General features: G+C 44.4%; 1 protein-coding gene across 2 annotated transcripts; it reads right to left on the bottom strand.

Annotated features, from left to right (window-relative positions):
• Positions 1-10,977: 10,977 nt before the first annotated feature.
• vrk1 (VRK serine/threonine kinase 1) lies at positions 10,978-18,029 on the bottom strand. 2 transcript variants are annotated; one of them, XM_057058856.1, is made up of 13 exons: positions 17,873-18,029; positions 17,334-17,493; positions 17,169-17,224; positions 16,887-16,956; positions 16,594-16,681; positions 16,327-16,435; positions 15,862-15,954; positions 14,863-14,995; positions 13,906-14,026; positions 13,029-13,087; positions 12,048-12,217; positions 11,412-11,490; positions 10,978-11,297 (listed from the first exon to the last, which is right to left on the bottom strand). In XM_057058856.1, exons 2-13 carry the CDS (start codon positions 17,491-17,493, stop codon positions 11,155-11,157), a joined length of 1,281 nt encoding a protein of 426 aa, XP_056914836.1. In that variant the 5' UTR covers positions 17,873-18,029; the 3' UTR covers positions 10,978-11,154. The 2 variants fall into 2 exon arrangements, with proteins under 2 accessions (XP_056914836.1, XP_056914837.1); XM_057058857.1 differs by having other exon boundaries at positions 10,978-11,294; positions 17,873-18,028.
• Positions 18,030-24,949: the final 6,920 nt, after the last annotated feature.

Here is a 24,949-nt window from a genome sequence, read left to right on the forward strand (position 1 = left end):
ATCTTGCTGTGTAAGTAGTTTCCTGATCTTTTCTCAGGTGAAAAAAGGCACTTCGAGAGACTGTTTTAATGATAATGAAAGAATGATATTTTGTGAAGTAGAGTGAGACAGTGAAGCAGAGAGTGAGAAAGAGAGTGAAGAAGAGGGTGAGACAGAGTGAAGCAGAGGGTGAGATGCAGAGTGAAGCAGAGGGTGAGACGCAGAGTGAAGCAGTGGGTGAGACAGAGTTAAGCAGAGTGAAGTAGAGAGAGAGAGAGAGAGAGAGAGAAGCAGAGTTTGAGACAGAGTGAAGCAGAGGGTGAGACAGAGAGTGAAGCAGAGCAAGACAGGGTTAAGCAAAGTGAGACAGAGTGAAGGAGCATGAGACTCAGTGAAGCAGGGAGTGAGAAAAAGAGTGAAGAAGAGGGTGAGACAGAGACAGAGAGTGAAGCAGAGGGTGAGACAGGGTAAAGCAGAGGGTGGGACGCAGAGTGAGAAAGAGTGAAACAAAGGGTGAGACAGAGAGTGAAGCAGTGGGTGAGACAGAGTGAAGCAGAGTGAGAGAGAGAGTGAAGCAGAGTGAGACAGAGTGAAGGAGCATGAGACTCAGTGAAGCAGAGAGTGAGAAAAAGAGTGAAGAAGAGGGTGAGACAGAGACAGAGAGTGAAGCAGAGGGTGAGACAGGGTAAAGCAGAGGGTGGGACGCAGAGTGAGAAAGAGTGAAACAAAGGGTGAGACAGAGAGTGAAGCAGTGGGTGAGACAGAGTGAAGCAGAGTGAGAGAGAGAGTGAAGCAGAGTGAGACAGAGTGAAGCAGAGAGTGAAGCAGAGGTTGAGACAGAGTGAAGCAGAGGGTGAGACAGAGAGTGAAGCAGAGCAAGACAGGGTTAAGCAGAGTGAGACAGAGTGAAGGAGAGTGAGACTCAGTGAAGCAGAGTGAGAGAGAGTGAAGCAGAGGGTGAGGCAGAGAGTGAAGCAGAGTGAGACTGAGTGAAGCAGAGTGAGACAGACTGTTGATTCATGCAAACACAAAGAAGAAAATCATCAACCAGAACAGAAGTGGTCAAGAAAACAAAATATTCCAGTGATAAATTTGATTAATATAATTGCATAACCTTAATTCATGTAGGTCAGCTAAAACTATCCAATGATTAACTAAAGCATAGTTTTAGTGAAACCAGATAGCTCTGAACGAACCCTACAGTGAGGAAGGAGTTATTACGGGCTCTTCTGGCTGTGGGTGAGAGTGGAATGAGAGCAGTGAGCAATCTTTTAGACCAACCTCCACACTGCTCATGCTACTGCCATAGGGGTTTTAAAAGTTACACCCTTTAACTGGTTTAGCGTTTTCTGGCAGTACGCTTCACATTTGCAGCAGCTCAGAGGTTAGCATGGCTCCAAATCAAGTGACCAGGGAGGTGAACCTGGAAGCACAACGCACAGTTTGAGCTACTTACTGGCAACACCAACACCAAGCAGACTGCAGGCTGCTGACTGGTGCTGGCAAAGCGCATGTTCATGCAACCTTTACTCATGTCTGTAGCAATAACATGTGTAACATCCACACATGTGTGAGTCAGCGCACCTCCTCCCACAGGAGGCTCTTCAACAAGTTCTTAATGATGGAAAGAATGAAGTAAAGGAGGAGCATGTGTGCATGTCCCAGTGTTGTGTGCACGTATGCTGCTTGTGCTGTTTCTACATGTGTCCCCATGTTTTTCTCCCTTGCCACCTATCAAGCCTTGGCCATCATATGGGCCCAAGGGTCCAATTAACATGGAACCAACAGCATTCACTATCCAAATACAGTGTTTGCAGCTGGATTGCCACACAACCCCAGGACCGCCCCAATTTACCCACTCAGGGGACTTTCTGTGTGTAGCTGGGGGCTGGTCCACTCCACCCTTTACACCTTTACCAAAGGTAAACTTGAACAGACAGACAGACAGACAGAGAGAGGAAGATGCTTCGGAATCCCTTTGTCCCTGCTTCATTAAAACCCAATAAAGACAGGAGGCCATTTTCATCTTATCTCCTTCAAACCACAAAAATAAGAGTGCATGATTCACCCCAGCTCAGATATCCCAGCAGATTGAAGCTTTGACAACCCAATATGATCCTGAATGATGAGCCCTGCAGCTTTCTATCTTCCGTTTATTGTAGAAAAGAACAAAGTGGTATGACTCTAACTCCTGTTCCCTGAAGAAGAACCTTTAAATGGGGTACAACTCATCGGATATCATGCCCTCGCATGGCCTGCTGAAGAGATGTCTGTTCATGTCTTTTTAGGCAAATTACCTCATTGTGACAATAATTATTCAGTTTGATGGCCTTTTTGGTACCACAAATATTGTTTGGTACATGTATGCCCATCCCACAAAGCAGCTACCATACTAGAGTGAACCATCAACACACTAGTGTATCTCTGGCCCAACAGAGATGGCAGAGTGAGCCACCAAAGCAGCTGTCACCAAACAAAAATCACAAGAATGACTGACTGGCCACAGAGCAGATATTGCCCAGAGATACCCCACTAAACAAAACCTGTGAGGAGTCACCATACCTCTGGTTGAATGCACCGTGACACCATGGGGGAAAGGAAATGGCCGCCACAATCCAGGCGGAAAGACTCTGCTTGGACAGTGCTTTGCCCTTGGCCGGATTATAGTAACCAAAAAAACAACGTGCCACATAAACACAAACCTTAGGTGCGGCCTATTTACACACAGGCTAAAAGAACCTCGTCAGCTTCTCAGAAGCAAATGGAGTAGGGAGAAATTTAAAAGTCCAAACAGCATAGAACTATTAGATGTAAGCATGTGGATGCAGTATAACCTCAAAACTATTTGGAGTAAAGCGGACACACGAAGGACTCGCAGACAAAGCATGAAGACTTTCCCACTCTCAGAAATAAAAGCGGGAAGAATTGGAAGCTTCAGTGAAAGTAACTTCATATCAACAGACTCAAGAGACTCAAATGAGGAACCACAAAGAGCCTCTAGCACCAAAGCCAAATCCCATGATGGAATGCTGGGTCTAATTACACACCTTAACCTGTAAACTCCCTTCAGGAAACAGGTGAGCACCTGGCATCATTATGTTAAACTGTGAGAGGAGGTCCCGGTGGCGAGTGGGACTGGCCACCAGCAACCTGATTATCTTTCCAGGGTCACAGAGAGCCCGTGTTGGCGCAATCTCTCTAGCACTGACAAATCATTTCCACTGGGAGAAATGCACAAATGAAAATTGAGATTAGCAGGCCTCCCCCTTTCTTCATAGCAATGAAATGACAGTTGTACCAGCATTTGTTCGCTTCCGAAGCAGGAACAGCTTGTATTGGTCTTTTGTTGAGCAAGTTGTTTATTTCTTCTTTCAATATGGCTCCTGCCTCCTTCCCCACAACTGCCCACAACACTGTAGAAGTGACCTGTAAATGGTTGCCCCGTGACAAAGGTCCTTTCAACCCAAGGTGAGATTGTGCATGTGCATCACAAGGGGGGTAAACAGCCAGCCAGCTGACTTGCAGTACTTTGGGTGAGGGACTTTCATCCCCTGGTGGGTAGCAGCAATGCAGTGGAAATGCAGTGCTTGGGATATTCTGTGGGGAAAACAGAGTGCCTCTCAGGGTTCCTGGACTCCAGAATTCCTGAAGAAAATGTAAATGCCTTTTTTTTATGGCAAAACAAGGGGACAGCAGTATCTCTTCTTATCTGCTTCATCAACCCCTCCTGAGTCAATCCTAAAGCTTGGACTATTGAGGCTTTTTCTGCCAAGGTGCTGAGCTTTTCTGGAATATATGTGTTGGTCCCTCGTTCCAAGCCAAGTGCCGTGGGTTTCCACCAGACAAATGTTTCATTGGCTGGAGCTCTAACCGTGGAGCTGGCACTGACCTCTTAGGAAGATGCAGCGATGCAGGTCTCCAGTAGGCAGGTAGGCAGGTAAGCTGTTTGGGTTCAGCATCACGCCTGGGAATTATGCTGTTAAGAGCTACAGCTTGTTTTTTCTGTCAACTTGAAATTAGCCAACCATCAGCCAATGCAGGCTCACATAGATAGCTATCTATACCCCTCGGGAAGGGGCAAGGGGGCTGGAGAATGTGATCTGAATAATCCTAACCTCGTTAAGTAAAGGGATCACTGGACTATCCAGAGGGCAAATTCTCTCCAACATCTGCCAGACATATGGTTTGAATAATGATGGAGCTGAAAGAACAAGCTATGCTTGCCTGCTACCCATGGATTTTTTTAACAGCTGTATGGCTGAGAACCTGAACCTTTGAGAAGGAGTGTAGCGGCACTACCAACACCGTGATTATGAGACAGGGGGCCAAGGACCCCTCCATTAGTGTAATAGTGACCAGACCGACCTTTTCCAAAAACTGACCATAGTCAATCAATCAATCAATCTTTATTTATATAGTCTTTTACAATCAGAATTGTTTCAAGGCGCGTTCCAGAATCCCAGGGCCTAACCCCAGACAAACAACAGTGGCAAGGAAAAACTCCCCTTTAACAGGAAGAAACCTTGAGCAGGACCAGGCTCATGTAGGGGGACCCTCCTGCTGATGGCCGGCTGGGTAAAGAGAGAGGAGAGGTAGAGGAGAGGAGAGAGAGGAGAGGAGAGGAGAGGAGAGAGAGGAGAGGAGAGGAGAGGAGAGGAGAGGAAAGGAAAGGAAAGGAAAGGAAGGAAAGGAAAGGAAAGGAAAGGAAAGGAGAAGGAGAGAGAAGAAGAGGGAGGGGGAGAGGAGAGGAGAGGAGAGGAGAGGAGAGGAGAGGAGAGGAGGAGAGAGGAGAGGAGAGGCACAGAGCACAGAAACGCACACAAAAATACACTATACAATGGGTCAGCGGGGCCGGAGGTCGTCATGCAGCTCCGAAGGCGGCGATACCTGTAAATAAATAGAGAGGGGATGGGGGGGAGAAGCAGAAAAACTACACAGGAATCATCCCTGCTCTGTGCTTGGTGAACTTTTAACCGTGGAACAGAGACTACCTCTATAGTGTTAAATATGTTATTGTTGGTGGATGAGGGTTCTATGGAAGCAGCAGAGAGGTGTGTAAGACTACAACTCTGCATCTCGGTCTGGACCCTGGATTGTCAGGCTAGTCAGGCAATATGGCACAAGTAGACAGTGGTTTGCCATGTCAAAGTTAGTCCTGCAACAAAGTCCAGCAGAAAAGGCAGGCTGTCTTCTCATACAGTGTGGCAGCGACTCTATGGCTACATTCACACTGCTTTCGATATTTTTGCTCAAATGCGACCTGAATCTGCTTTGTTTCTCACAGTGTGAACAGTACAGGCCAACTCCAAATGTGGTACTGAATTGGATACGTCTCAGATTTTCACGCATCACAATTGTACGCTGCTGACAAAAACTGGGAACAGGAGTCGCCATGACGTCAGTAAACATGGAAAAGCAAATCATGCTTATTTACAAAGCGTCTGTTTCAATCAGGCGCTTTCCAGAATCCCAGGGCCTGACCCCGACCAAGCAACAGTGGCAAAGAAAAACCTCCCTTTAACAGACGGAAATCTTGAGCAGGGCTGGGCTCATGTAGGGGGACCATCCTGCTGATGGCCAGCTGGGTAGAGAGGGAGGAGAAGGAGGAGGACAGACAGAAGAGAGACAATGGAGTTAGCCAGTGGAGGAATAACGAAGTCTTAGACTTGACTCTCTGTCACTCATAATCTTCATAATGTATAATTAATATAAAACAAAATGAAAACTTGTGTTTGTAGTTAAAATAAATGTCCTGTTTGCATATTTTTAAAAGAACAAATGAGTTTAGAACAAACACCCAGGGTGGTGTGTCAGGACAAACACAGATGACTGATGAAAAAAAAATGTGTGTAAATTGTGCACTTGTCTGAGGTATTCCCCCATAATCGTCCTTTAGGAGGAAAACACTTCTTAAGGGTGAATGTTTCCTTTGAAAGATGAGTGATAATACAGTATAAGGTGTTCATAAAGGTCATGAACTCAATTAGTCCACAAGTTGCATGAAAAGCATGGACCAGTTACAGCTGTAGGGGTCCATAGTGCCATATTTTGAGAGGGGCTCCTCGCCCAGAGTATCACATGGGTGTAGGTTTATTAGTGCTAGCAGTGAAGAAAAGTTTTGTTTTAAATTAACAAAGAGGGAGATGAATGGCGGATCAAAACTTCAACTTGTCCTGCCCTGATGCTCCCCCAGAGATCAGACATAGAAACATCTGCCCAAGGGTTTACAAGGCTAATATGATGCACTTACAGAGAACAAAATCCCCACTGCAATTTCCCCCTATTCTCACACACAGTCTCATCATTTGATCTTGGAGCTGTGGCAGATGGAAAGGGGGCAGGCCCGTTTTTTCTCTTTTTTTTATCTCTTTTTGCTGCAATTTCTGTGCAACTGGAACCAGCAAGGAAGGAGAGAGAAGAGGAGGACATAATGAAAAGGGGGGGAGACGGGGTCACCAAAGGGTGAGAGAGGGCACAATGTGAAGTTCTGTGGCAGGAATAACAGGTGGAAGAGGTTGAAACCTGACTCAGGAGAGGTGGCGTGCTCCTCCCCTTCCCTCTTCATTTATTCATCTATTTCAGTGAGAATTTGAGAAGGAAACGGCTTTCTTCATCGCCTTCCTCATAAAGTACTTCTTATTGTTGCCAATGTGTGACACAATTGCTTATGACAAGAGCTTTATTGTGTCGATATGGGTTTGGCCTCAGGCAGTGCTCCACCTGACCATTGAGAAGGAAACTGCTGGGAAAAAAAACTTGTCAGAAGTCCTTTGGGAGCAGTGTTGTGAATCTTCTCCTGGTGGTAGCCGAGATGTGTTGATGAGGAAGGAATCTTCGCAGACACCGACTTGGTTATCAAAGATGTTTATTGGAGAGAACAGTCAGGTATCAATCGAACACTGCAGATTGTCCGAGGGAGGTTTCGCGGTCCCGATGGTGAAGAACTCCGAGGTGTCTTCATCGTCACCTCCTTCTTATACAGTCAAGTAAACACATTCTTTACTGATGACCTCACGCTGTACAATATGGCCAACCCAATGGTATAGCGTTCAGTTATTACCAAAAAAGGGAATACATGAAGATGCTTCATGCTACACATCCTCATATGGAGAACAACCAGGGGCCCACAGGCTCCAGTGTCATCTTTTAGCAGCTTCTCTTACATAAAGGAAGAAGACACAGGACACACATGTGGAGCATGTCCTAATATGGTGCTTAGGCTGGGTGCTAAACACATTACGGCCTTACAGACGTAAAGCCTGCATAGAACGGGTCAGATACTACAGCAGTGGCCAGCAGCAAACACTGAGGGCCAGTGGGAAGCCAGTGGGGTTGAACTTGTCTTAGTTGAGTGACATCAGACCCATGTGCACAACAGAAGAAAACTGAAACCTGGAAATGATGGACTCGTCCTCTCAAAGATCAGACCCCAACCCCATTAAGTAAACGTAACAAAGTGGATAAATACCAGAAGACTTGTTCTGCTGGTATTTCCTGTGCTCAGAGCTACTATCTGAAGATTTCATGAAACTGTGGAATGAAATCATGACATTGTTGGTCACGACAGTCAGGAGAAACATCTGTAGCAGCTACTGGCAGGAAGGAAGCTGGTAGCTCAGCCTTGTGGGACCTGGGCTCAGAAGCAGAGGGTTCTCGGTTCCAGCCCTGGGACAGACAAAACATGGAAGGTGTTCTCGTAGTAGGGGGAGGTGCCAGGACAGCTTCAGAGCACTGCCCAGGAACCCTTGAGCAAGGTACCAAACCTACAATGCCCTACTCTCCTGCTCCCACTAAATAAATAAAGATTGATTGATGGAGGACCCTGCAATAACCTGGTGACTCATCCAGGGGGGACCTGACTTCATCCATTGTGGACACTCCCCATGACCCTGGAAGGGATAAAGTGATTAAGCAGACGAGACGAGAGGCTGCCGGCAGGTGAAGAGAGACCTTAGATTCCATCCCTTCTTGGAGTCTACCTGGAAACTGCCGTCTGCAGTGGGTCAAGGGTGTAACAGACCAGGAGTCTCAGGTGGTGTAGAACTAGTCCTGAACTCACTTAGTTCCCTGGACTTCATGATAACAGTTAGGATGTGCCAGCATTCCGTGTTTCAGGGTTGAAGAGATGCTGGAGGGGCCTCCCCAGTGGCACTGACACTTACTCCTTCTTGGTCATTGACCAGGCTGGAATGAAGCTTCCTCAGCTGTGCCGGTGGTCCGGGGAAGTGTCTCCTGGAGGCTGCTGGACCGCTCTCACTTCATTGCAAGCTCTTTAAATTCAAGCTTGAGTCTCATCCGTCTGACCAATGTATGTTGTCTTCATGTTTACACTACCGTGTTTGATGCATTCAGGCTAAAAGGACAAGAGCAGTGAGTCTCTCACGTGAGGGCCTTGGTGGTGAAACGTGCACATTTCCGTGGCGATAAACAAGAGCTTCTACAGAGGAACGTTCCAAACATGCATGAGGACTATGTTCTCTGCTACCAGTGGCGCCCAGACTCTCCTTCTTTCAGCTGGAAGCTCCACACTGATACCACAGATAGGCCACCATTACATGAGCAAGACTGGCTCTCCAGAGTCTAGCACTACAAGGAGATTTCACTCTGAGGATTCAATTTCAAATTTTCTGCCCACAACACAGCCCTCCCTGTGCGCATATGCTTTACGCACGCTTGTAGACGAATGTGCCACATTTAGGGAAATCACTTGATGAATCTTTTAACCTTAATATTTTTTCTATTAATGAATGCATGGCCTGTGTTTGAAGTGCATGTGCTTGATGTTCATGAAACATTTATTTGAAAAACATAGCATCTCAGCCTTCCTCTGGGAATTTTGTCATTCCAAATATCACGACATTCAAAGTATGTTGTGGCTTCAGAGATCAAGTCAAAAATGGAAATGGAAGGAAATTAAATGTAAGATTTGCATTTCAATCTTAAGGGCTTCTGTTTACAATTGCATACAAACTCTTCAGATGTGCTAGCGGCACATGCGCTCAGGCCATGAGGACGTTTGGGAGCTTTTGCCCGAGCAGCCAAATATCAGTAGGACAACAAATGAGGAGTAAAAAAGCAGCTGCCTGTCCTAATGTTTGCTTCAGGTTCAGAAATTTGGGACCTTAGAGAAGCAACTTCATGCTGATCCATTTCCATTTCCAGTGGCTAACTCAATTACCTCCCTTCTGGACAAGTTGGAGAGAAGCTCAATGGTTCTGTGGCGGCGCAGAAGCAACAGCAGCAGTAGCGGCAGCAGCTGCTACTGCTGCTTCTGCCACCGCTGCTAGTGCTACTGCTATTGCTGCTGCAACAGCTGCTACTTCTACTGCTGCTACTGCTGCTACAGCTGCTGCTACAACTGCTACTGCCGTTGCTGCTCCTGCTGCTGCAGAACAGTCCGGCCCATGACTGTTTTAAAATGGGAATATGAGCTTTTCTAGTTCCCGTTAGTCCAGCTCTGCAGGCTATTGAGGATGTGTAGTTTAATGAAACATCTATTGTGAGTTTAATGCAAATGAAATTATTTTGGGTAGCTGGTGAAAATGAGAGGGCACACGGATGGAATTAGATCATCATTAGAGGAAACACAGCTTAATAGGTTGGTGCTGATCACCTCCAGCTCAGCGGGAAGAGCATCAACAACTGATCTCCATCTGAAAGACCTTTCACAAATGGGACCAGTTTTCAGACGCACTGCAGAAACCATGGTCTGCTGGCAGCAGCGTCTGCAGCTCAGTCCCAGCATGACTCCGGACTGAACACAGTACCAATAATGATGTCCGCAGACAGAACCTGCTGCTTTCTAATATTTACACAGGCTGGCGAGGAACATAGCAGAACTTCAGCCATACACTACCTTGGAACCAGGAAGTGCAAGTTTAGGTGTGTGTTTTGTCTGTTGGGAGATGGAGTCTCTTTGTGAGAAAGGAGGTGCTAAACAATACAAGATGTGACAACAGATGGAGAACAGGAGTGACATGACTTTATCATATCATTCTCTCAGATTTGGTCTCCACCAAGACCAGTGACCCATTCAGAATCACCAGTCAGCACCATGCTGCTCTGAGGGTTTGTCCTCCCAGTCTGTCGTCCTTCCATTAACCCTCACGTGTCTCACCTGTGTTTAATCAGCCCATGTACTGTGTGCACAATTTCTCCTCCTTCCCTCTGGTGCAGAGAGCATTACAATAACCAAGCTGGCCTCACTTGGAGGTGGGACATGCCTCCTCAACATGGTTTGGGTGAATGAGGTTGTAACCTTTGACACACACTTTTCGCATTGGAATCAGTGAGATTTTCCAAAAGGGATCAAGTGGTCGAGAGGATGAGATGAAGAGACTCTGAGGTGGTTTTAATCAAAAAAAAAAAAAAAAAGGTCATTGACACTCCACCTCCTTCATATTTTTAGGTTCCAAAAGCTAAATCAGCTATTTTGCTGTTCTCCTTCATGTTGTTGGAGCCCAGGTGCCAACTGTCTGGACCCCACCAAAATACAGACAATTGGAACAAAGGAAGCCGGCTGACCAGGGAATCTGTTATCGAGTGCCTGGAAGAGGGAGCGAATCAAAGCTGTCGGTCATGTGGCGAGGGCTGTTTGGATCACTGCTGAGAGGATCTCACCATAGACCACACCAAGCACAGCCAGCCTGCGGCTACAACAGCTATGCTAAGTGGAAACGACCAGCTGAGCTGAAACTGTTCCTATTTACCCTCAATTCCAGCCCACTCAATCCTCCATTAGCTGCCATTACATATGGCTGCCCCCTACAGCTGGACTCTGGCTGTGGCACACCCAGTCAGCCTGCGAGCCGTGGGGGAGGTCTGGAGGCAGCCATGTGCCAGCACACGTCTGGGCCCATCAGGAAGGTGTAGGAGGTTGTAAGAGGACAGATTTTTAGGCTCTCATGTCTTGAAAAGAAACCGGCAGCAGTGGCAACGCTCCTTAAGGCTTCAAAAGTTCCATTTGAAATCAAAAGGGACCCCAATACCTTCACAAACTGGAGACCAAAGTGTTTATTGACTGAAGTGATGGGATGTGAATGGTTGGGACCATGAATTAGAACTCAAGAATTAATTTCTCCTTTACTACAGGTGCCATGAAAACTATTAAATACAGTGCAGCATGTAAAGGAGCATGTAAAGCTTTGTAGCTGGAGCAGGGCAGACAGACCCCTGTTAGGAGGGGGTCTTCTTGGTCCTGCCTCTGGAGAGTTTGGCCAGCCCGGGCGTCGTCTGCGTGCTCGTCTCTACCAGCCTGGACTTGGAGCCACCTGCTCTCATGGCCTTCCTTGGACTTTTCCTGACTCCTTTTGCTGCTGCTGAGCAAATGTTACCGTGGTTACCATGTCATTAGTGCTGAGGTATCTGTCACCAAGGTGATGTCAATAGCAAACAAAGAGAAACCCAAAAGTGTCACAATGTAAGAAAACAACCTCTGATTTTCTTCTGAATGGGAGCATCTTCAGGCTTGCTGTCCTCTTCAGGCTCAGGCCTCCTTCTTTTGGTGGCCTTCTGGAAAGACAACAGGACAGAACCTTCATGACTGACTGGGGAATTGGAGAAGATCCGACCCTGAGGCCTAAAGGCAGATGTTCTGTGGTGATACAGTCATCATTGAAAGTGTACCAGAGGGAATCCCACAAAGCACCGGGGCCACGTGAAAGCTTTTTTCTGACCAGTCACACCATCGTCAAGAGAAAAGTTCTGCCCAGCTGATGATGGCTGCTTCCATGTTAGGTGGAGGAAGATGGACTGCAGAGTTTACTGCTCGTTCCTCTACATGGGGAACATGATACTACCCCCTAAACATGGAGATTTCCTCACCCGGAGCAGCGTGAATGAGCACATCTGTGGGTGACTGATCACGTGCCCGGATCCATCCGTGGCCGGAGGGCCCAGATCAAGGTGGTTACATGTCTGATTCTCTTAACAGCATTTACTTGGAAATGGTGACATCATTTCCAAGTTTAACATTCCTCACCAATGTAATTGCACAGACATCCGCCATAGCAGAAAGAACGTGGTTGAGTGCAGTGTGAAACCATATATGTGCGTATGTGTACGTGTACCTTGACAGGAGATGATATGGCTCCACTGGGAGGAGTAAAGTCCAGCTTGCCATCATCTTTGGCCTGTAAAGCCTTCAGGCCGTTCTTCAGGATGCAAGCCAACGTCTCATATCTTGGCTTTTCTTCGTATCCCAGGGAGTTCACCTCCTCTATGAACTTCTGAATCTCATCTACAACTCAGCACAACACAATTGTGATATACAATCAAGTGAGGATCAATCAATAGGTAAATGCTATGTTTCAACCCAGATTATCCCCAGAATGCTCATTGGTAGTTTGAGTGGTTGGGATGAACAAAACAAGTTGATTTGGAAGTCCCTCAAACCTGACATTCAGCCAGGAAAAAGGGAATTGTGTGGAAGAGGAAATGTGACAATTTAGCATCTATCTTCTCTGGACAACAGTGGCCCAGCAACAAGAAGTCAACTATATGTGGAAAAAGTGCACATTTACGTCCGTCTTTAAATTTCTCATGAGGAGAAAATAAACATTGAAACAAATTCTCGCTCTTAAAAAAAAGGAACCTACATAAAAGGATTTTAACTGTATTAAATTGTGTGAAAGGGGACATATTGTGCTACTTTTATGCAAGTTAACACAGTACCTTGATGTCTATAAGAAATGTTGGTATCATGCTTTGATCCAAAAAACAGAATTAAGCACAGTTGAATCACACCAGTTTCCCTGCTCTGAACGTCTGGATTGATTTGCCGTTACTTCAAACTCTGAATGCACGATTGTGCATCTTTGCACCGCCGAAGGGCATCTTTGTGCTGTCCACAGACATACTGGCACCGCCCACAGACTTTCAGAGTTTTGCAAACTATGTCCCCTTTAAATCTATGATCTCTAAATCCTGATTAAAGTAGCTGTTTCCACGCAGTTCGACCATATAGCCATTTCTATACAACTGGTATTTAACAAAAAAAACGGTCAAAAAGGTAGAGTTTTCGATTTTTTAAATTTGCTTGAGTCCCATACCTGGCTTTTCTTGTGGGGAGAAACACTTGGTCATGAATTCAGAGATGTTTTCAAGACTCCTTGAAAGACAAACATATATGTAGTGTTGTCAAAGAGAGAAATAACTCACTCACATACATATATACATACATTATATATACCGTATACACACACACACATATACTGTATATAAATACACATATATATACCATAGAGATACATACATATATATACACATACATACATAGATACACACACACACATATATATTATATATAGATATAATATACACACATATACATATACATATATATATATATATATACATACACACACAACACACATATATATATATATAGTGTATATGGCACATGTCGCGCTGACAGACTGCAGTGCCCTTCTAATGGGGCCGGCGTGTGTGGGGAGACTGCTTCAGACGGTCCAGAAAGCAGCGTCGTGTCTTGTCTTCAACCAACCAAAGTGGGCCCATGTCACCCCATAGTTGATGAAGCTCCAACAGTTACCTGGAGCTGCCCACATTATGCTTCTGTCACTCATGATGACCTACAGAGAACAGCTAGATCTGCTCTCACTGTGTCAAGCTAGGCACATTCTCATTGTAATACATACGCATGGAAGGTTATGCCGGTCTCTGTGTCTTCTTCGTTAGTTAGTTAGTACCGGCGTGAGGACATAGCAGAAAGTTTCCACACATACAGTAAGGTCTTTTTGACCAGAGGAGAGGACCATGAAAGGAGCAGGTGGCATTCCTTCAAAAGAGGTGGAGCCAATGTTCTACCCTACATGCTATTATCAACCTTTCTCCTCCTTCATTCACAGCCTAATGGAATCTTTTCAAGATGTCAGCTCCTGATCCAGAGCCTGTTGGGTCCCGTACCTGATTTTGGAGTCTCGGACATAGACAGGGTTCTGCAGCTTGTCCTCCCAGGGTAGGCGTCCACACAGCCACTGGACCATGCAATAGCTCAGAATTTGCAGGTCACCTCGCCGACATGCAGCTGGAACCACAACAAGCACACTCAGCATCTTCTTCCAACTTTAAACACCTGATTTAGGAAGTAATCTGGCACAATACAAGTGTTCTTCTGTAGCAGATCCTCAACCTTTTGAATTTTTTCCTGTTTTTGTTGCTTGTTCCTGTGCATTTATACATGCACCACTTGGTGAATTTAGTTGTTGTTTTTTTTAGATCTTAGGACAGATCAGCAGAGAAGGAGCCGGCAAACAAAATTAAGATGTTTTTTCTTTTTGCTACTCGTTCCATCCACCCAATTTTCATGCAGCTTTTTTAAATTTCTGTATTTATTGCCCTCATGTTGTTGTAATTCCACTATTCTTTCTTTTACACTTTACTTCTGCATCTTCTGTGCTGCTGCAGTGGTTGAAGTTCTATAATTTTAGATTAATACGGTTTCATCCAATGTTATCTATTTAAAGCCGATATAACCCATTAACCTCTGTTGAACACATTTTCTGCAAACACAGGTGGAAATTATAAACATTATGTGGTTTCTCAGTCAAGTCAGCATCTTGACAGAGTGAAATGTGTAAAATGTATTAAATTATCTTTTTTTTTTATTAAATTGAGTTGGGTAATGCACCCATTTTATTTTGAACGAGCACATTTCAACAAATGGACAATTTTCTGATTCTCCACAGATAAAATCTAAGTCAGAAAAGATAGTAAGGTTAAATAGTTCCAGGTAACGATTGAGAATGAGCTGAAGGGAGAATCTGTTTTTAGAACAGAGAGGTGTCGACTGGTGGGTTCCCACATGGTTGCTTGTGTTATATGGTTTTCTGATGAGAGGACCATGTGTGTGTTTGTACCTACATGCTCCTTTGTGTGCATCAATGCTTGTGAACTCTATGGTACCATCATGACATCTCTTGGGGTCTTCTTTGTAGTCTTTCTGGACCCCGTCAGGTGCAAACCTATAAGCTAACCCATAATCTACCAAGTAAACCTAAAAAAACAAGATAAAAGAGAGAGTAAACTAAAAGAAATGAAATGAGAACATGGACACAAACAGTTGGAATACAGGGTGAATAAAAGATGAACAGGCTTCATTAAACAGAAATTTCTGTCGAATCACAATTGGTGCCGACAGACTTCAGACCTATGTGGAGTCCTGGTCACCAGAGTCTGATCTCCATCTGTTGGCTCCTGGTTTGTGGTGATGCATATTTTTCTGCAATCTGATTTCGAATCATTCTGATGGAAAATTTTCCTGACCTTGTGTTTACATGCGTGCAACCATGAATGACTTCAGTGTGAGGTGGTGAATCTCTCGCTGCCTCCTCTGATCTGAAAGGACCTACGACATGTGTGTAAAGCTTACTGTTCTTTCTAGATTTCTGGAAGTTAGCTCAGCAGCTTACACTTCTCCCAGGATAACACCACAGCAGGAGCCTCCCATCACAAACGCTCCACCAAAACACCACCAATCACACGAACCCTTTACATAGAAATGAACTGCAAACCAGTCCAATATGAATTGTGACATGCCTGATCATTTCAACTAGGAATTTTGTAAAAGAGGAGAGGACAACACCATCGGTCCAAGAGTCCCCACGTTGCTACGTAAAAATATAAGAGAGAATCTGACAGACGCAGACCAGCATCGCTTTAACACATAGATTAATTAGATAGCAATAATTAATTATTCTGTCATAATACAAGAAAACAAAAATCTAATGGCAAAGATTCAGTGTCAAATCAAACTTTAATGAAATCACCGAGGGCAGAATTGTAAAGTTTGACCTAATTCTAAGGCTTGGTCATATTAATCACCCTAGATAATAATATTGCTATAACCATGGTTACACTAACCTGGTTTGCGTCACTGTAGCTCAGCATGAGGTTGGAGGCCTTAATGTCAGCATGTACATACTCGTGTTCGTGGATGTACTCCAAAATATCCAGCTGCACAAGAACAAAGTGTTTCCGCACTTAGTTTGGGTAACATACAAACACCAAAAAGGCCACAATAGGTCAATCATAAAAGGCAATTAGGCTCAGTCAATGCACACAATGAATCAAACACTGGCCGAATGAGTGAAGACGCATGGTGAGAGTGGGAAATCTCTTTTGAGAAACAGGTCAAGACTCAGGAACAGCTCCTACGCCAGTCCGACATGACAGTTCCATCACCACAACTGTTTAAATGAACATCGCCTTCATGTGAGGGAGGAGTCATTGAGTACATTCATGCTACTGATGGCAGCCGCCTGACAGCAACCAGCTGTCCACTCGTTGACTGTGGGTTAAAGGGAAAAGAGTCACGCAGTAACCAACCAGTCGAAGGCCCAGCTGCAGCACCAGTTTCCTGGGGAATCTCTTTCCACATTCTTCAAACCTCTTCTGCAGGTCTGTGCCCAATCTGTCAATTACCATGAAACGATACCTGCAAAGTGCACGCAAGACTTAGCCCCATGAATGAATAGAAGCTATTATTACAGCAATAAAAAAGGAAGCTGCTACATACATTCATCCCAAATGTATAGCTGAGGACACAGTTTGAGGGTTGATCAAATGTGGCCATGTCGACCAGGCAGGCCTCACCTTTTCCCTCCTTTCTCATGGAGACCTGAACCCCAATACTTGGGAACTCCCAGATGCTTCAACTTGTGAGACTTCATCCAGGCATGAACTGCAGGACAGAGTGAACCCTTTCAGAAATGCTTCACTTTGGGGGCTGCTAGCTGCTAGGACAAATACGGTATTTACCAGCAATATTGTTGTCTTAGTAATACAGCACCTAATCCTCAGGTCTTTTTTTAATGGACAAAGATTAATTTCTTTTATTTGTTTGCCTTCATAGAGAGAATCTGGGGCCAGAAAAAAAAATCACTTACTCAGCTCCGGTTTAGCAGCCCTCATGTAAAACTTTAGCTCAGAGAACAGAGGTCCGTTGTCACTGGGCTCCTGGGGAACATTGGTGAAACTTAAATTTAACGGCAACTTAACCAGCAATGCCAAGTGAGCCATTGTCTACTACTGGAATCATAATTGGGTAGTTTTTCTTCGTTTACCATGTTTTACTTTTTATAGCTTCACACACTAACCCTAACCCGCTAATGTGGATGCTGACAGATGCAATGTTCAAGAGGGGTAAATGGAGAGAACAGGTTTCTTACCACTTTGACCACATAGCGAGCATCTGCCCCCACTGGCTTTGCAGAGTTTTCATCCGCTGGAAAAAGAAAAGAAGCTCTTTTAAAGAACCTGATGAACGTGCACTTCCTCGATCTGTTTAAGATCCACGGTTAATACCAAGGATGGCTCTGCAGCATTCAGGTTACCTAAATATATGAGTCCAAACCCCCCCTGGCCAACTGGGTGCCCCAGCTTCCAAGACCGTTTCTGGGTGTCTGTCAGGACTTCCCCGGGGGGAAACTCCTCCGCCAGCTGTCTTTTAGCCGGAGCTCTGCCTTTCCCTCCTGGCTTGACTTTGGGGGGCATCTGAAAGGGAAAATCGGCAACATACAACATTTGGGGTATCCGACAATGCTCAAGATTACAACCGCCTTGATTTGTGAGTCATTTTGTTTGGCGTGTTACCGTTTCTATATGAATAAATCAGTCAGACGTTAGAGTCGTTTTTTCCCGGTGCATTCACGCACTAGAGCTCATGCTAACCTAGCACCTATTGTCATACCATCGCGCTGAACTAAAGCGCCAAAGCAGCTTATGTAACTTCATTTCGTTATAAACGATTATTAGCTCTAATGCTAACCCCATTAGCACTGCTACTTTACGGCAGCTTCATGATATTAAATAAACTGCGACCGAGTGGGATGTAGTACCAAGCGTTTTGTCAGAGCACAAAATAAATACACACCTTGTAAAAGTTGCCCGTTGATGATTTAATACTTAGTCTCTGTGAGGAACAAACTTCCCGCAAATTGCGAGTCCTGGAAGTGACGTAGAGGAACCTGCTGTCTGATTGGCTGATGTCGTTGACAAAAATGACGCAGGAAAGAAAGAAATAACGACCCTCGAGTTCACTTCGACTCGAAACGGATGTTTGACTGGACTTGGACCATAAATGTCCACCTACATGACATGATGAGCGCACGTTCGGCACGGACATAAAGATGGCCGTGCTGAACGTGCGCTCCCTTTTAAACAAATTTTTTATAGTAAATGACTTAATTTTAGATAGAAAACTCGATGGTATTCTCCTTACTGAGACATGGCTTGGCACTGATGCACCTGCTGTTCTCACAGAGGCTTGCCCCCCAGATTTTAACTTTTTATTTTCTACAAGGGGAGGCAGGAAAGGAGGTGGAACTGCTTCAATAATAAGGACCACAATGTCATCAAGTGAGGTTTCTTTTAATAAGTTTTCATCATTTGAGAATCATGCCTTTGTTTTTAGCAGCCCTCCTGTTCTATGCATAACAGTTTACAGACCACCCCAATACTCCACCTCTTTTATCAGCCACTTTTCGGAATTTTTATCAATCATTCATGCTACATACAACAGGATTTTAATAACAACAGGTGATTTTAATCTACACACCAACAACACTGCGGACCTAGTGTCCAGAGAATTTTTAACCCTCCTTCACTGTTTGGATTTTAAACATGTCACGCAGCCGACCCACAGCAGGGGGCGCACCCTGGACCTGGTCATAACCTATGGCCTGTCCGTGGGTGGGTCCTCTGTTGTGCATCTGGCCGTGTCTGACCACTTTTGTGTGTTTTTTTAACATCACCAGTTTTAACCAGCGGGGGGGGGGGGGGGGGGCTGTGGGAACTCCTGACGTGGCTGCAAATTTTATCCAGATTTTACAGAGCTCTCCTGCAGAAATGTTACCAGCACCGTGTGATTTTATTGTTGACACTTTTAACAATAAATTAAAGTCAACGCTGGACTCTGTGGCTCCACTTTTCACAAAAACAGTAAGAACAAAACCTACACCACCGTGGAGAACTGAAGAAATTAAAAAACTGAAAAGAATCTGCAGGAGTGCTGAGAGGAGGTGGACGAAATCCAAGTTGACCATTCACAAAGAAATATTTTATCAAAACCTACAACAACACAATCAAGCAAGCAAGAACTTCTCATTTCAAAAAACTAATCTACGACAATAAAAACAACCCCAAATTTCTATTTTACACAATTGAGCTTTTAACCAATGGTAATTTTAACAGGTGTCCTACAACAACAACTGACACCCTCTGCGAAACCTTTGCAGACCACTTCAGGAGTAAAATTGATGGTATTAGATCCAGTCTTTTATCCCAACAAATTTTAATCACCAACACTCCTGGATCATTGCTTTCACCTGAGGAGACACTGGAGAGTTTTGTCCTGGTTGATGCGAGGACACTTGGTCGAGTTTTCTCCCAAGTAAGGCCCACAACCTGCCTTTTAGATCCAATTCCCACACCGTTTTTTAAAACATTTTATGGATTCTTTGAGGAACATCTTCTATATATGGTGAATTGCTCTCTTCAGACGGGTGTCTTCCCCACCTCCTTTAAAACAGCGGTGGTGAAGCCCCTTCTGAAGAAGAGCAATCTAGACCACACCGTTTTAAATAACTATCGGCCTGTATCCAACTTAACATTTTTAAGTAAAATCTTAGAAAAACTTGTGAATGATGAAGTGAATGATTTTTTAAACTCAAATGACGTTTTAGAGAGGCATCAGTCTGGTTTTAGGATGAACCACAGTACAGAGACAGCCCTTTTAAAGATTTTAAACGACATCAGGTGTAACTTAGATAACAAAAAGCTCACGGTGTTGGTTCTACTGGATCTAACCGCCGCCTTTGATACAGTAGACCACCATATTTTATTAAATAGACTGAAGAACCTGGTCGGCCTCTCTGGTACTGTTCTTAACTGGTTCATCTCCTACCTTACTGATCGAAGCTTCTTTGTAAGTATGGATACATGCTCCTCGAGAATCCATGAGACAAAATGTGGGGTTCCCCAAGGGTCAATCTTAGGTCCAACTCTTTTTAATCTTTACATGCTTTCTCTTGGGGACATCATCAGGAGCCACAGCTATGCTGACGATACACAGCTGTACATCGCCGTGGCTCCTGATGACACAGGGCCAGTTGATGCCCTTTTTAACTGTATTCTAGATATCCAGTCATGGATGGCAGAAAACTTCCTACAGCTCAACCAGGACAAAACAGAGGTCTTAGTTATTGGTCCTGAAGGTCAGAGAGAAACTTTTACCAAAATTAAAGGATTTTAAACCATCTCAATCTGTAAGAAATCTGGGTGTGATCTTTGACTCTGAGCTTAGTTTTATTCCACACATCAAAAACATAACAAAGGTAGGTTTTTACCACCTGAAGAATATAGCCAGAGTCCGCCCGTTTCTCTCTCAGGCCAGCATGGAGGTGCTGATGCACGCTTTTATCTCTTGTCGTTTAGATTATTGTAATGCCCTGCTCTCTGGTCTTCCCAAAAAGAGCATCACTAACCTACAATTATTACAAAACTCAGCTGCACGAGTGCTGATGAGGACCAGAGGGCGGGAGCACATCACACCGGTTTTAGAATCGCTGCATTGGCTACCCGTGCGTTTCAGGATCGATTTTAAGGTTCTTTTATTAGTTTTTAAATGTCTTAATGGTCCTGGGCTGACTTATTTATCCGACCTGCTTTTATTCTATCAACCCTCACGGACTCTGAGGTCCTCCGGCACTGGCCTTTTAACCATTCCACAAGTAAGCTCTAAAACGCACGGGGAAGCGGCCTTCAGTTATTATGGTCCCCGACTGTGGAACAGCCTGCCGGAGAACCTCAGGGCCGCAGAGACTATTGAGATTTTTTTTTAAAAGGCTCAAGACACACCTTTTTAATCAGGCCTTTAATTGATTTTTTGATTTATTTTTCCGTCCCGTGGACGGCTCTGGCCTGGGTGGCAAGGGGGCTCTGTGCCTTGGTGTGGAGCCTCAAATCCGTCCGGGTCAGGGTGGTCTCTGTGGTGGTACACCCTGTGGTCATGGACCGTGGCCTCGCCCGGCCTGGCTGGCTCTGCAAGAAGACTGTGAACTTTGACCTGGCTATCTGGGAAACAACGGAGAACAAGAACTATGTCAGCAACCAATGGAATGGGAAGAAGAAGACGAGGTCATCCAAGCAGAAGGACTGGATTGGACTGGATTAACGTCAATAATTTGCATATGTGTTTCCATAAAAGACTGGGTCAAGGGATAGTTAGGTTGTCAGACTTCATGCCCTGACAGTTGACTTTGTTATTGTAGAGTTATGAAGTGGCCCGGAGCTCTGTAATATTTGTATCTTGAATTGATTCTATTTGCTAAATACATTTTGAAATTGGTATTTTTCTTCTTGTAGTCTTCATTCAGAGAACACGCGGATCAGCAGTGACACACGTGAGAGTATTGAGATCCAACAATGTTTACACTAGAATTTTACACAAGCAATTTGAATTGTGAATTTTCTGCCGATTTCTAAGATGATTAATTAAATTACTAAAGAAATCAACTTAAAATCAAGTGATGTCTTCATTCTCAAATTGTCTGTATAAAAAATGTTTTAGATGTCTGAGATAAGTTGTGCTTCCTATCATGACTTTATAAATCACACAGATAAAAACATCCTCACGTTTCTCCGAAAAAACGTACTGTGAACCAAAGAAAATTGTGAAAAATGGACTTTCACTAAGTAAAGATGGCACTGGTACTAAAGTCCTAGAGTCAGCGAGCCATGCAGGAACATGACCAGACATCTGGGGGCCATCTTTAAACTTAAGGGAAAAAAAACAGGACTAAAGAAAAGCTAATGTATTTTAATACAAAGAGCTCCCTCTTGGGTTGAGCAACCTGTGCTGAAACTGATGCTATACGGGTTTTGTTTTGTTTTTTTAATGTACATTTTATAAATGTAAATGGTTGTAAATAAAGTAAATAATTCGAAAGCAGTAAAGACTGAAAATGTTTACTTTTGGTTGTATAAATACATTTGAAAGGGACAGTTTTAAGTTAATTATTATATAATCTAGTACACCTAAACTAATGATGGTCTTTTTGGTTGAAATTCTTTAGATTATTTTCATGTGTTGATTAAAAATTGGGACCATTTTGCTGAATGATGATCAGGTAGACTTAAAAACAACAGTTGGAGTGCTTTTCTTAACTGGGACCAGAGCTTCTTTTGCAATGCAGTAAAACTAATGCAATCCATTAGTTATTATGAAAACACGAGGACGAGTATCCACACCGTGTCCTCAAGCAGCGATGCGCCTTCCCCCATTTGACTGCATGGACTCTTTGATTTCACCCAGAAGTGACAAAAAGCGCTCCAGAATACATCCCCTACTGAACCATCGGATTTCTGTGTGTAATAAAAGGTCATTAGATTCACCTTGCTTGTCTAAAGCTGCCTTTAACTCACAACTTTTTCTGTTCTTAATGCGCTGCCGGGTGGATAGTTCACATTGAAGCTTTCATGACAGGTTGTGAAGTGTCTCTCCAATTTGTGCCGCTTTGATACAACAATTACAACAATTTTGATTGTAACAGACGCTATATAAATAAAGATTGATTGATTGAACGAACGAACGACGAACGAACGAACGACGAACGAACGAACGAACGAACGAACGAACGAACTCCAAGAGGGTGCAGTAAAACGGGAAAAGGCAGTTTTGCCCAAGTCTGTTAAAGAGTAAGTAACCTTCAGAAGAAATCAAACATTTTGCCGAGAAGGATAGAGATGGGCACACGGAGATAACAGAGAGGAGATTTAGTCAAGAGAATTGCAGGGAAGAGCTTTAAAAATAAACAGTACCCAGGGAGCCTCTCGTCTCACTGTAAACGACAGTAATACCATCAGAGAACCAGCTGAACATGCTGGACATGCTCCCCCAGGGTCTTTGAAAAAATCAAAGTGTGGCCAAGATTCACAAACAGGAACCTGCATATCTTGCAGGATGTCGTTCACGAGTGCCTGAAAGCCAGCGGGAGCATTTGGTGAACCAAACGGCATGACCAGACACTTCCAAGGGGAGTGCTGAATGCCATCTTCCACTCGTCTCCCTGGCAGATCTGTACGAGGTGGTCAGTATTCCATAAGTCGAGCTTCATGAAGAAACGGGCTTTGTGAAGAGGACTGAAGGCAGCATGCATCAGAGGCAGGGGGCACTTGTTCCTGATGGTGATTTCATTAAGGCCTCGATAGTCGATACATGGCCGCAGTGACCCATCCTTCTTCTTCTCTGCCTCCATGGGGGAGAAAGGAAAGATTAACCCAGCTCCATGGCCTTCTGTTCGGGTCTGGAGAGGTTGCATGGGTGGCTGGAAGCAGGTCGATTCCAGACTTACAGGGACGATCGGGAGGTAAAGGGAGGCCTCGCTGCTTACTGAACACCCCCACCCCCAGGTCATGATACGCCTCAGAACTGCTGACAGATCAGGAACCTCTGAGAGGGGATCCATAGAGGCGGGCTGGGAAGGAGACACCGAGTATGAGATACAGGAGACACCGCAACCAGTTAGCGAGCCCTTAGCCCAGTTAAACTGCCGGCATGTGCCCGTAACCAGAGTGATCCCAGAACGCCAGTGGAGGAAGAACAAGGAAGTACCCACAGCTGAATCTGTTCGCGGTGGTTCCCCAAAATAATCAGGTATGGTTACCTATGATTACCTTTACGAGGGTTTTTCCATCTAGGTCCAGTATTGTCTCTGGCATGGGTAATTCCTCAAAAGGGCTGTTGGCCTGCGCCACCACCTCCTGGTCGATGAAGCAGCCATCTGCTCCGGAAGCCATGGACAACCCAGCATCTGTTTATGACTTTCAATTCCTTAAACAAGGTGATGGATGGTCATAAGGTATTAGGTATGCGTAAAACATCAATTCAGTCTAGGAGGAAGCATTTTTGATGTATTGAACCTGGAAAGTCTTCAATTATCCATTTCAGGTTTTAATCATTATGTGTGCTTATAATAAATGAATACATTTACAAATAACTTCTTTACTTGGAAAACCCACACCCTGCACACATTTTGCTGAACATTAGGTGGATGTTTTGTGGAGAAATTAGCAATTTTGCAGCACTTACAGGAGGCACACATATGCTGCATTATCTCTGCTAATGAATCCAGCTGCCTCAGACAGAAATGTAGTGTAGGTGGTCCTCTTCACAGGAAAATATGTATGTTTTAGCATAGACAAGAAGGGCAAATTTAAACCAGAATAAATAATGTATAACAAGACAACGCAAACTGAAAAGACAAACGCCTAAAGTGCAAATTTATTAAAGTAGGTCTTTCATGAAGGAAGAAATTCCCTCAAGGACTAGCACTGAAGTCTATTTAAAGTGTTTTTATTGCACCCTTGGGCTCATTCGCAATGCTTTGAAATGTTGTAAGTGGATAAAAGAGGATTGCTCTTCATGACAACTTCATACGAAATAATGTAAATGGTGCAGCAAAGGATGCCATTTTAGTTCAGTTAAAGTCAATTACCTAAACGAAGCGTGTATACTTAAATCTTTACCTTTGTGTGCTGTTAGAGCAGGGAATTATCAGGGGCCAGGTTAAACCAGTCCAATCATTCTTTAAACATGGATAATGAAGCCAAAACCGTGTGATCGACCCAAACAAGCATCCAAGTCAAAATTTCCAGGCAAAATCCGAATCAAAGTCTAAATCCAAAATCTGGCTTGAGTCTACTGATGGGGAAAGTTGTATGGACCTGCATCGGGCTGATGTCACCATGGTGATATTAGTCATCCGCTCAGATGCAGCGGGTTCCCGGTTCAACACGGAAGGGGTTCTGGTAGTAGAGGAAGGTGCTGGGACACCTTCACAAAGGATGCAATGAACTGGTGACCATCCAGGGATGTTCTAAAGATTCATTTTGCCCAAATAAATAAGATATTTTTTATTGGTCTCATAGTTGTGGAAAACAGTCACAGAAA

The sequence above is a fragment of the Takifugu flavidus genome, chromosome 16 (genome assembly GCF_003711565.1).
Source record: "Takifugu flavidus isolate HTHZ2018 chromosome 16, ASM371156v2, whole genome shotgun sequence".
NCBI classification, from domain to species: Eukaryota; Metazoa; Chordata; class Actinopteri; order Tetraodontiformes; family Tetraodontidae; genus Takifugu; species Takifugu flavidus.